This window comes from Contarinia nasturtii, unplaced genomic scaffold, assembly GCF_009176525.2.
Source record: "Contarinia nasturtii isolate CC-2019 unplaced genomic scaffold, AAFC_CNas_1.1 Cnas_scaffold_1699, whole genome shotgun sequence".
Lineage (NCBI taxonomy): Eukaryota > Metazoa > Arthropoda > Insecta > Diptera > Cecidomyiidae > Contarinia > Contarinia nasturtii.
Window position 1 is genome coordinate 976,445 of NW_022199032.1, and position 12,905 is coordinate 989,349.

The window sequence follows — 12,905 nt, forward strand, 5'->3', positions numbered from 1 at the left end:
GTATGCACTATTCACGCTTTTGTGCATTGTCGACGGAGTCTCCCCAAACACATATTTGCGAAAGAGAGAGAGAGAGACTTGAAAAACTAAAAGTCATAAAAAATAACGATAAATACTACAATTTTCATATTAGATTTGTATGAATGTGCCTTCAAAATTCTTTGATTTAGATTTTCGATCTAATTTTTCCGACATTGTTTATTCATTCTCTCTTTTGTTTGTGTTGGGTGTAGTCTCTTCTTTCGTATTCAACTCTGTATTGAATAGTATAAAGTTCGCACAAGGTGATCATCCCAATCCCAATCCTCATCTCGCGTTGGAGATTTTAGTTTTAAAACGTGTTTCATCACAAATCCGTTATCCAATCCAATCCATCCAAATCAGAGAAAGGTACAAATGTGCAAGTGTGTGTGTAATTTTATTGTTTTTTAGTCAGTTTTGGGAATCAAAGCGAACTCCACGTGTGCAAGCAAATCTGTGCATTTAGAAAGTTAAATAACCAAACGAGAACACAACTCTTTCATTTTTGTTCACAATTTCAAAAGCATCAAGCCCATTCATCTATATATATATATCGTATTTGTTGCCAACAATAAAAATGATTTAATGAATCGCACCGTCAGCTCGCACTTATCGGCAGTTGCTATGAGCAGGAGCAGAAGGTGATATTTGTTGAATCGTTTTCATTCTTAGCGCTACTAATATTCATTGGCAACTTATGTTTCGTGAATAATCCACTCAAAGCCAATAATATGTTTGAGAATTTGTAATTTATTTTGCAAAACACAATGTGTGTGTATAGACATAGATACAATGTAGGTGTCGTTGTTGCGCATATTAAATTCGCTTAGAAAGCCAGTGTGTTTTTTAGTGAGTAAAATTTTGAGTTTTCTTTTATTTTGATTTTCTCATCTAAAAAATTCCGTTCTTTTTTTATTTCATTCTTCATTCAATTCGGAACCGAAACGATTTGTTTTCTCTTGGATTGATTTTGGTGCGAAAATATCAAAATATTTGTATGCATATTCAAACATTTTGGAATGTGAATACGAACAACCAAACAAAATTTCGATGCGATTTTAATACAATTGGTGATATCACAAACACAAAAAAAAAAATTACCCATAATACCAAACGAACAAACAATTTAATCGGCGAAAACAAAAAAACAAAACTGAACTATTCAAAAATCAAAACAACCATCAAAATTGAAAAACCAAAACCGAAACGATTGAAATGTACCATTCAAACCGTTTGGTAACATTTAAAACTTGTCTACAAAACTCGAATAAAAAAATATACACAAAATAAAAAAATTAAAAAAAAAATAAATGAGAAAAGAAAAGAGTGAAAGACGCAAAAAAACAATATCAAATTGGCAACGGTTAACTTACGCGCTTCGGGGATTGCCTACAGGACACAACATTTCACATGGGGATGGTAACAGTTCAGATGGTGGCGATTCAATTGATAACCGTAATCCATCTAGCACTGGATTTGGATGCTATAAAAACTATGAACACCAATCGGTATTACGCAACAGAGACCATTTATCACCGCAGGTACACTCATAACATCCAAATGTCATATTTTTTTTTTGTTTTGCGATATCAACATTTCGAAGCTTTTGAGTTGTAAAAAAAGAGTCGAGTGCTATTTATAACGTATGACTTTTGTCGCTCAGGACCGACAGATAAATTTCATCACGCAAAGCTGTCGTTTCCGAGCGACAAACATTAACTCGGAGCATATAAAATCTGATTTGCATCGGATTTCCATCGCATATTTGTTACACTCGTTTCCAATTGATAAATTAAATTATATTTTCATAATGTTTTTTCTCTTTTTTTTTCTCTCTCGTTAATATCAAAACGATATTTGCAGACATCAATTAATGAACTTGATGGTTATGATGAATTGACAACACAAGCTCTGTTCCCTGGTTTCCAGCAACGAGATCGACAACCCCTTCCGGCCATTTTGCCACCACAAGATGATGTTTATCAAGATGCTGACGAAAGTCAACCGCTTACATCAGAATCTCAACAAGATACACCACAGCACATGGCCAACCAAATGATGGTTACTCCAGCTGTAAGTAAACTTTATTTTAACAAAACAAATCACATTTTATTTGGAAAAAAACAACTGTTATCTTTCTTTTCCCTGTTTCATTCTTGACCTACACATACATCAAGTTAAATGAAAAAAATAAAATCACCGAGCGCAAATACTCCATTTCCTTTTTCTTTCCTCACACTATACTATGTATCTAGACCTATCTTTTGGTCTAAGAGTATGTATGTATGTTTGTGTGTTTATTTTTTTTTCTTCAACTTTTTTTCAGTCAGTTCAATTTTCAATAACAAACTCTAATAATCTTTGTGTTGTATCTCTTCTCTATGCACACACAGTATATAAGAGTATACATAGAGTGATAAATGCGTTTATGTTATTCATGTTCTATGGTTTTTTTTATTTGCTGCGTTACAAGTTGATACTCTTTCGATACCTATTCTTCTTTGCTTACCACAACGTAGTCCACTGTATAAGCAATTCCAAGGAGAAAGCTATTATACAAACTGAAGAACGATTGAGTTGTTGAGAATCAATGTGGGAATTGCCGAAATCGTGCTATCACACTCATATTTGGACGAAGACACTTCTTAGCTATTTCTTCTCTGGAAGTTACTATATTTGTTTTATTTATATAGACCTTTTGCATTCTTGTATAGAAACGTCGATTGACTTCAGCAAAATATATGTAATATTTGGTTTTTTTTTTATTTATTAGTTTAAGATTCGGACAAATTTTCCGATCGTTATTCTTGATAGCTTTTTTATATTCATATATGAGTTTGAAAGCGTGGGTTTGGTTGTTTCCACTGAATTATATAGTATTTTTGTTTGTTTATTTGATGAATTGCATTGTAGTAGTGTTTCTCCAGATATTTCACTTTAGTCACATTGAATTCTTGAAGACTAGACAATATGGATATTGCCATCCAGATACTTCAGCTCATCTGGCTGACGTTTTGCATTGAAATGGAGTTTCTGTTGTTGCTATAGTGATAGTTATAGGTATAAAACGACTCCCATCACTATAAAAATAACTTCTATTGTTGTCGCTCCATTTCAGCGCCTGACTTCAGCCAGTTGAGGTGAAGTACCTGTATGAAAATAACCAAATATATTGTCTGTTGAAGACAAATGAAACATTAAATAATGAGATCTAAACGTGAATTCATTCACTAATGTGATTTTAAGCTTTTGTCACGTTATGTACGTTTTCAAACTTTTCGTTTCCAATTCAACAAATATCGTGCACTAATTAAGCAAGATTGAATAATGGACCAAGATTGCCAGCCCTCTATCTCCTTCTTATTTATCGTGCTATGAATTTCAAATAGTTCATCTTTTGGTTTTCTCGTGAAGAAATTCTCTTAAGATTTTGAATCTTAATATTGTGCGAAGGAATTTTAATATTTACAATTTTTTAAATTATAATTGAACACTTCGAATCATCAGAAATTTGTTCCAAGTATATACGCTTGTTCAAATATTATATGAAAAGGGCACACAGTCAACGACACATGCACCGTTGACAACACTCACATGAATACCATTTCCGGTATGCATTTCAGGAGTTTTTCAATCGTTGTCCCAGTGATTGGTTTTTATCCGATATACGTACAGAAAAGAAAATATCGTCCAATAAATTTTGAGTGGTGCTACAAAAAGGAGGAATATGTCTTTCACCAAAAAAGATATTTTTGTGATAAAAATTGCTTTTTGACAAAAGAAAAACTCACCATTCCTCCTCCTCAGAGGAAAAATCCTTAGTTTATTGACTTAAATCGCATTTATACGGTATCTGATCAAACTGGATAAACTTTATTATATAATAAAATTTTGTTGGATAATTTATCCATCTGCTGTTTTAGTTTGTCTTTCAATTTGAATATTAATTCGGTAATTATCTTTTTTAAATGTTGACGTTAATTCGTAGATATATCCTATAATGTAATGACACACATACACATAACACACATACACACACATACATTTTATACATAAAACCGTGCCGCAACCCCACAATCCAGTACACATTTTTAATTCCCAAAAAGAAATTCGAAACAAAAACAAAAATTGGAAACTGTATTACATCAGATGCATAGTAAAGCAACCAATACACTAGATTAGATTTGCAATAGAAATCTTCCTTTTTTTTTGTACATTTGCGGCTGATGATTTATACAAAGTGTATTTTTACTTACGATTCGTTCAATTTAGTTTCTACAATCGAGGACTATTGAGGTATCGTTGAATTAACTCTATTAGATTCTTTCGTTCATTTGTTTATCCATTTTTTTTCATCGTTTCATATTCCGCTGATTGATTTTGACGAGGAAAAAAAAGAATGAGTCCACATTTCTTTGTTTCTTACCTATATATCTATATATTTGAATTCTATCGAAACGATTGACGTTTTAAACAAAAACAAACCAAGAAACAAATAAACTAACCGTTTGAACTGATAGTTTCAGCTATTTTTTTCCTTAGAGATAGACACATTTTTAGATCTTTTCGAGCACGTGGTTTGTTAATCCAATTACTCTTTAGTCTTTGAATGCTAATTTATGCATACATTGCATTTTTATTATTCTGAATTTGTGTATAAACAATAATGAAGATCTTCGAAGGATACATACATAATATTTATATACAAGCAGTGAAACTTCGACGAATACGGCAGTTCCGGATTGGCTAATGTGCCTAAATTATGATGGTGTCAAAAGAATTTTTTTTTCCCCATAAAATACACTGAAGGAGTTTCACTGTGGCATGTGTTTTTTTTTCCTCATCTTCCTTGCTCTCTCGTTTGTGTTTAACTTGATTTCAAAGCCATTTTCATCCTGTTCTATTTTCTTTACACTCTGACTCTTGATAAAAGCAGTTGTTCGATATTGCCTTTATTTCATCCGAATGTAATCATATTGTTTCTTTTCTTTCGTTTTAAATATGGGTAATGCAAAATGGAAAATGTTCATCTTCTATGTGATAGCTCTTGACTTTACATTTAAAAAAAGCAATTGCAACATAATTCATATAAAACGGTCGATTCTCTCAAATATTGTAATACTATATAGGCTAAATAGATTTTTCATTTGCAGTTTCGCTTTTAGTATGATAGTTTTGGGCTGGGATATAGTCCGACATTTAGCCGAAGTAGTGCATCTGTGACATGATATGCATATTTCAATTTTATCAAATGATTTTTATATGCACTCAGCGAATAATGAACATTTAAGCAATCCGACTGGTTTAAAGTTGATCAAATCGTCGGAATACATAAAAACAATAGAATAAACGATTACATTAAAACAACATCATGCAGTTCGCATACGTAGTGCGCTGTTGTTTCAATATTCGATGCACAGCTTTATTCCACTCCCACTCACAAAAATGAAAAGTCTCAAGCAGCTCATCAAAAAGCTACAAGATAGTAAAACTATTTTGTCATTGTTATTGAACAAGTCTTGACAACCAAATAACGAACCAAGGACGAGTAAAGGGTGACCAATTGTTATCATATAAAAAATAATTAGAAGAAATGAGATTAACGCAAATCTTAAATAATGTCCCACGAAAGATTTGTGTTAATTGAACGCAAAACATGTATATTTGGGTGGTGTGAATTCATGTACTCCAAAGCATATACCATAAAAGAGCTGTTTGAATTTTTTGTTTTTGTGATAAATTTCGTTTTGTTTGCCCAGAGCTGAGAAAAGTATTATCTTTATGCTCGAAAATGACGTTTTTACTGTTCGAATGGGCACATCTGTTTTATTTTCATTTCATTTATTTCTAATTCAATAACACTGTACTGTACATGCATTTTCGCATTTATAAAAGATTTGACATCGATTCAGTGCGTTGGATATTCGCACTGGATGCTGATGGAAATCATCTAAAACTATATAATATCAATCTAATAAGAAACAACTTCAGCAACAATATAAAAAAGAAATCATATTCGCTTGGCTCCATTTGTATGAGTTTATTTTGCTATTGTGCTTTGAATTAATTCATCTACAATGTGCAAAATAATGTTAGCCGCCCTTCTATTTCTACACTTTTATACGATTAAAAAATGATACTGTTTTGATTTGAATCGTTTAGAACAAAATCTAAACGTCAATATCTCACGGAGAATGGTACGTTTCACTATAAATTGTTAGTGTTGAAATGATTTTTCGCAACAAAAAAAAATAAAGATTTCATATTATTTGAAATCTGTGAACGCTCAAATATTAGAAGGATTGGTATGGCCTGCGGCTAAAATTATTTGCTCAATGTATGATTTGTTCGACTACTATAATAAATGCATCTCTATCTTTGGGTTTTCAATATTTTTCTGTTATTTTGTGATACCATTCACCCCCCTCGTTTCGATGTTGATAAAACGATGTGCGGTACGGATGAACAGCAAGTGGCAGAGCTCCGGAGGCAAATCGCAATCGAACACGCGGCAAAACATAAACGGGAAAAGGTTGATAGTGATGTTCCAACTGAATTTGAATGTTGTTTTTGCACCACAAAGGTATGTGCAAGCTATTCATCGATTAATTTGCTTAATAACTGGCAATAACATACCAAAAAAAAAACTACTTTTTTTTTGTTTATATGGAATGAACCAAGTCCGTTTCCTTTTTTTTATTCCATTTTAATCATCATTTATCCATTCTTATGAATTGCCTTTTTTTACCCATATCCATATAATAAATGTTGGCATAAAACATCATAACCAGTTATTTACTCTGTGTATTGCTTGAAACATCTGTTTACTCTTTATGTTTGTTTTTATATTTCTTGTAATGATATCCCTTGTGACAAAAAAAAAACACAATTAGTTGAGTGAGTAAAATTTAGTCTTTTTAAAAAATTGTCAGTTGACTATTTAAAGGCCAAATGGTAAATGTTTTGACACTCAGTTAGTCGATTTGTGTGACTATGTGATTAATACCTAGTTGATATTAATCGATTCTAGACTGTGTGATTTTAATCGGCTTAAAGGATAATCCTTTAAGGATTAAGACACTCAATCTGTAGTCACTCAAAACTGTCTGCATGTCATGACATTTTTGTGTAGCTTTGCCGAAAAATAGTCGACCAACCACATTTGATATAAAATTTGCACAAGGGGTTATACGTATGTCTACATGTCGTAAAATTGCATTGTATCTCGTAAAATGTTCATATTTAAGTGTCATTTAATTCGTTCGACAGTTGCAATTCGATTGTGATATCGATCCTTGGCTGTTTTACAAAACACCTTTTGGCCGCGTCGCTTTTTGTAGGTTATTTGATTTTTTTTTTTCGTTTTTATAAGATGTTGCTACTATCTGTAACTATCAATATAAATAATGGTGATACCGAAAAGAATCTAAACTTACAACAAACTGAAGCAAAACCATATTTGAGACTAAATATTTTCATGGCTGAAATGAACAAAAAAATTAACATTAACGAACTAACCTTTTAAAATTGAAATAATGTTTAAGCTGTGTAATTGTCTTTGTGTGTGAGTTTTTTTTAGTTTAGTATTGTGAACGTCCCTCGAAGACTCGAATTTTGCTAACATTTTGTCTGTGTTCATTCTATTGTTTTTTGATTTTGTTACGCGGGTGAGATGTTTTTATTGTTATAATTTTGGTTTTTTGATGCTTTTCCTAATATATCTGAACATTTGATTTTATGTGTTTTTTTTTTCTTTTGATATGATTTTTATTTTAAGTTCATTTTTTTTTATTCTCATCCACTTTTTGTTGATGAATTGAACTTGTTTTCTCTTTTTTTTGGTGATTTTCATTCTGAAATAATTTCTAGGGACCGAACGGATGTAATGGTGAATGTATTCCTTTGCGATCGAAAAGTGTTTAGGAAAACATTTCAATGGCGTTTAAAACAAAAAACAAAACCAAAGTATAAAATAATGTTGTTCTTCATTTTTGAATTGAAAACCAAACCGAAAACCAAACAAATTTTGTTCACTTTTTTTGATGTCAATAGACAAACTAAAACAATGACGAAAACACAAAAAAAAAAAGAAAAGAAATTAGGTAATCGAAATATGCTGTTGAAAGACTTCGGGATTTACTGATTTGAAGAGCAAGAAAGGGGATTTAATTCATTGTTGAAAAAAATAAATTATATATATTGAACGTTCGTCAGTAAAAACAAATGTGTAAAGACAGTGTGCGCGCCGAATTTCAAATTCACAATCACGTTTCCACACACATAATATGAAAAACATAAAAAAGAAAACGAACAAATTACCGCAGCATTAAACTCGATTGTTTATGATTTTATCGAAAATTGAATTTATGTGAAGAGCAACGCATTGAACAAACGTTGTGTATTTTGTCTATCCACTACTTATGTGCGTTATGATTGGTGATAGGTGAGTTTCCAAATACAAAACAACAACAAAACAAATTACGAAAACCGTTTTTGTAATTGTGCTTATAATCCCAAATGCTAAAAAAACCTACAAAAATGCTGTCTTATATTCATGCTGTTTTTTTGGCAAACCAAAAAAATAACATCAAATCCACCACATAAATTGTTTGCTTTGGAATTTTCGTTCAAACTAAATTGACTAATTCAAAACATTTTTAATTCTGAATTGAGAAAATTGGCCAGCATTCACACATAACATTCATTTGAAAGCTGATAAATTTTCAAACAAAAAAAAATTCCACATTAACCGCAATCAATACGAACAATAGAAATTTCCCTCAACTTTTAAAATTTTCTCATAAAAACACGTTTGAAATGCACACCACATTTTTTCGTGGACTCACATATATTTGACTTTGTGTGTTTTTCTTTTTTGGGCTATAGTTGAAGTGCGCGTGTGAGTCATGAATGAAATCAATAGCTTTTCTATGCATACACGTAATTTTAACACCTATTGCATTTGGATAAAAACGAAGAATTTTTAAAGAAAACAAAAAAAAATGCAAAGGGAACGTCAATTTCCCGATAGAATAATTCTGGTAAAATTGAAAGTGTATAGCCAGAAGCTTATATGAATTTAATTGCATTTAAAAAGTTTGATGCACTTTCTGCGGCCATTATTTGAAATCGCAAAAAACCATTAATTAGACGCATTGTGCAAGGGGTTCACGTAGATTATTTCATTCAATTTTTATTGATAACAAATTGGCTGCATGTTATAAAAAAAATTTGCCCTATATTTCGTTCCACTTTTGTTTAAATCATTCGAACTTGCATTGCGAAGATTAGAAAACCACACGAGTAGAAATCAATCGGCAAAACGCTCTACCACCATTTAAATTATGTATCAATGAATTATTTGACGCTTACAAACTGAAATTAAATTCGTATCTCCTTTTCTTTTGAAACAATAAAACTATAAATTCGTTGTTTTTAGAAGTAATTATCGGCACCTCAAATCGATATCGCATTTCCAAAGCAATTCAACTTTTTCATTTGATTTCTGTTGTATCAATACAATTCGCCACCATTGCCATTCATTTTAATAAAAAAAAATTATCCGACTCTATTTGTATATATAGTTAGTGTTAAAACCAATTTACCATATTAAGTGGTTTTTTTTGTTCCTTCATGTAGCTGCAAACATTATTCGCGAAATGAAATGATAATAATGCACTTCCAAAACTATGCATGCACACAATTTGCTTCATTTGTTTTCACTCATTTCAATCTTTTTCTCTTTTTAGCTCATATAAATATATATGTGTTCTATTTCTTATTTAATTTGGTACATTGTTTTCTTCTTGGAGATACTAAATCTCCAGCAACACTTGTGTGATTGCTATAAATGCAATTGTTTTAGATTGTGACAGTGTGATATATTTACATGGAGGTTCCAACGAATGTTATACATTATTAGGATTCGTTGAGCCAATTTCCTTTTATATGAATTATTAATTTTGTGTTTTGTGCGATGGTGGTCATGTTTTCAGGATTTAAAAGAGTATACGGATGCTGAGGGACTGATGTCGTTGCCCACATCAGACTTTCACAAGCCAACGGTTTGTGCTGGTCGTTACAAATACAGTTTACCAAGTGGTGATGTAAACACAATGGAACGATGTATAGCAGCCGCATCTGTGACGAGCGGTACAATGCTAAAATCCAGTATACCACGCGACGTAAATGATTTTAGTACAATTACATTGCCGATTGAGACACCACTTTATTTGACGAGTGCCGACAACAGAAGTAGCAGAAACAATCATCATGGAAAAGCAAGTTTGCATAACAGCGGTGATTTGGCCAGCGTTGATAGCTCGGATACATATGCATCATGTCAAACGCATCCATTTTTATCACAAGGTGATCTAACGGGCGAAATGGCTGATATCACTTGCACTCTGGCCGAATTGGATGTCGATGATTTATATTTCACATCATTGGATAAAGATTGTCCGTCGACCGGTGGTGGTGGTGGTGGTGGTGGTGATGGTAAAATTAAATCAAAAGTAAAGAAAAGCGCTTCAGGTGATGCATCGTTGCTTAGTTTAGGCGCTTGTGTACCTATGGAAGAAGTTATGGTAAATATCTGAACAATAAATTTTCATTCAAACTTATTTAATTAATTCTTGATAAACTCAGCAATACAAAAATGTTCATATTTAATTTTTAATTGTGCTACATCGCACGTCCATTCTTTATTTTGCTAATATCCATAGAAAACTTTTCAATCATTTGAAATGGCATCAAGAGTTGATCGAGGTAGTCATATTAGTTTGAATGACCCACCAATTCCAAAGCATCGAAAAACTCGATTTCAGCAAAGTAGCTTGAACAAAGGAAAAGTCAAAGGTATTTCGGATGTATTGCCATCGAAAAAGCATTCATACGACAGTCTAGATGATCAACCAACAACGTCCGTATCAAATCCTGGCTCGGTGAAAAAAATACGCCGATCATCGTTTATGCCAACGAAAAGTTTGGCCTCGGCGACAAAACTTATTAATCAACATTTATTCGGCATCCAAAGTGCCAATTCGAAAGGTACTTATCGATAGGAATGGAACAAAAAGACAACGTCTATGATTTTGTTTTTGTCATTGTTTTCAGGTAAATCACCAGACAAGTCTCTATCACAAGATTCAACGGAGAGTACTCCAAGTGTTGAAACACATCGACGATCAAAATCAATTTTAAAAAATAAATCCGAATCATCGGTAAGTGATATATGTCAATGAGATATAATAAATCAATTTTTATTGTTAATTTTCTGATTTTATGATTGCAGAAGGGATCAGTTGACCCGGAAAGTGAGCGACTATTATCCGATAATGCTTCGGGTGCAGCAGTTTCGGAAAATGGTTCGGTAAGTAAAAAAAAACGAAACGAAATCATTTTGGGCGAAATTATTTGAAATGATTCTTTTTTTCATCCACAAAGGGTGACATAAGCAGTGATTATTCGCCGAATAAAATTTCAAATCCATTAGCCGCAAAATCCGTTTCACCACCATTGGCACATCGTGCAATTGTACAGCAACAACGATCCCAAACATCAACAAGTAAATTAGCTAAATATCAAGTGCCGAGATATACGGAAGAAGTTGTTCTACGGCAACAATCTGGCAGCCATAAACCGATCCTACAACGAAGTTCAGTTTCATACACCGAAGAAAGTAAAAAGAAAGAGAATAATAATATTAACGGTAATTTCACCAACAATTCATCAATATAAATCGTTTTCTATTCATTTATTTATGTAAAATTTCGATAGAAAAAGAAACGACATTCGTAACAGTAACATCATCATCATCATTAACGAAAAACAGCACTACTGAATCCAATTGTACAACCAGCGATAGTAAGTCGAAATTGCTGAATCGAAACAGTAGCTCGGTGGACAGTGGCAATGGACTTGGTTGCAGTTCATCTTCTTAACCGCACATTCACACACATAAACAGCGAATAATGATTCAAATCAAAACATATATCTGCTAAAGCGTAAAACTTAAAAGAAAAACCTGCCAGTACGGAGAAATTTTGTTTAAATTGAACAATTTTTCGGTTTGAACATCAAATTCTTGACAATTTCATCCAAAAATATAACACTGAGAATAGCGTTCATATTATTTTTATAAATCATGACAACTATATCCATAAAATGTAACATTTCACGTGGAATGAGCCAGCCAACAGTGAAAAGACAAATACATCAACAAAAAATCATGTGTAGATAGCCAGAAGTTGTCACAAAAATTAACAAAATATTGACACAAAACGGACATTTCTTCAAATCTCAGCATTAAAATCGAACAGAATACACTGTTGAAAAAACACCATGCCAGGTGTCCATATGTAGAAGAAATAATCAATTTGATCGTGTTGGAAAATGGCCGTATATTCAAAACGTACAAATAAACGAATTCCTCACACGAACAAATGAGAAAATACTGCCACTTGTTAATATCGGCAGAAAAAAACAATTGTAATAATTATGAAAAATGACATGAAATGATATAATTGTAAAAATTCTATTTAAGTTATGCATGCGTACTGATTAAATTAAATTAATTAGTTTATTTATTTAAGAAGAATGTTACAAAAGAAAACAAAGTTTCAGTCCAAAGCAATAAATTATTCAATGAATTTTATCATTTACCACTGAGCAGAATTCACGTTACCATAATAGAAAATCAAATGAAAATGATATAAGATATTTCCAACATTGAAAACTATAAAACTATTGACATTTGAACCAAAACTGTTTGAATTCGAGTATATTTTTGGTATGTCATGGCTGTAGAATTTAGTAAATTTATTTAACAAAAAAGCAAACGATAAAAATGTGAAAGGTCATATGAAATTTAATGCGATTATTGC

At 32.0% G+C, this 12,905-nt stretch overlaps 1 protein-coding gene across 7 annotated transcripts in view; it reads left to right on the forward strand.

The window, feature by feature from the left end:
* Positions 1-12,591, forward strand: part of LOC116346937 (potassium voltage-gated channel protein Shab) — a 75,896-nt gene extending 63,305 nt beyond the window's left edge. For 4 of the 7 annotated variants that reach the window (XM_031777253.1, XM_031777257.1, XM_031777256.1 and 1 more), the window contains exons 9-17: positions 1,342-1,562; positions 1,885-2,094; positions 6,491-6,604; positions 10,017-10,607; positions 10,746-11,070; positions 11,137-11,243; positions 11,315-11,392; positions 11,467-11,731; positions 11,800-12,591. In XM_031777253.1, coding sequence (XP_031633113.1) covers positions 1,342-1,562; positions 1,885-2,094; positions 6,491-6,604; positions 10,017-10,607; positions 10,746-11,070; positions 11,137-11,243; positions 11,315-11,392; positions 11,467-11,731; positions 11,800-11,963 — 2,075 coding nt within the window. In that variant the 3' untranslated portion in view covers positions 11,964-12,591. The remainder of the gene's footprint in view (positions 1-1,341; positions 1,563-1,884; positions 2,095-6,490; positions 6,605-10,016; positions 10,608-10,745; positions 11,071-11,136; positions 11,244-11,314; positions 11,393-11,466; positions 11,732-11,799) is intronic. The other 3 variants (XM_031777258.1, XM_031777259.1, XM_031777260.1) reach the window with 2 other exon arrangements.
* Positions 12,592-12,905: the final 314 nt, after the last annotated feature.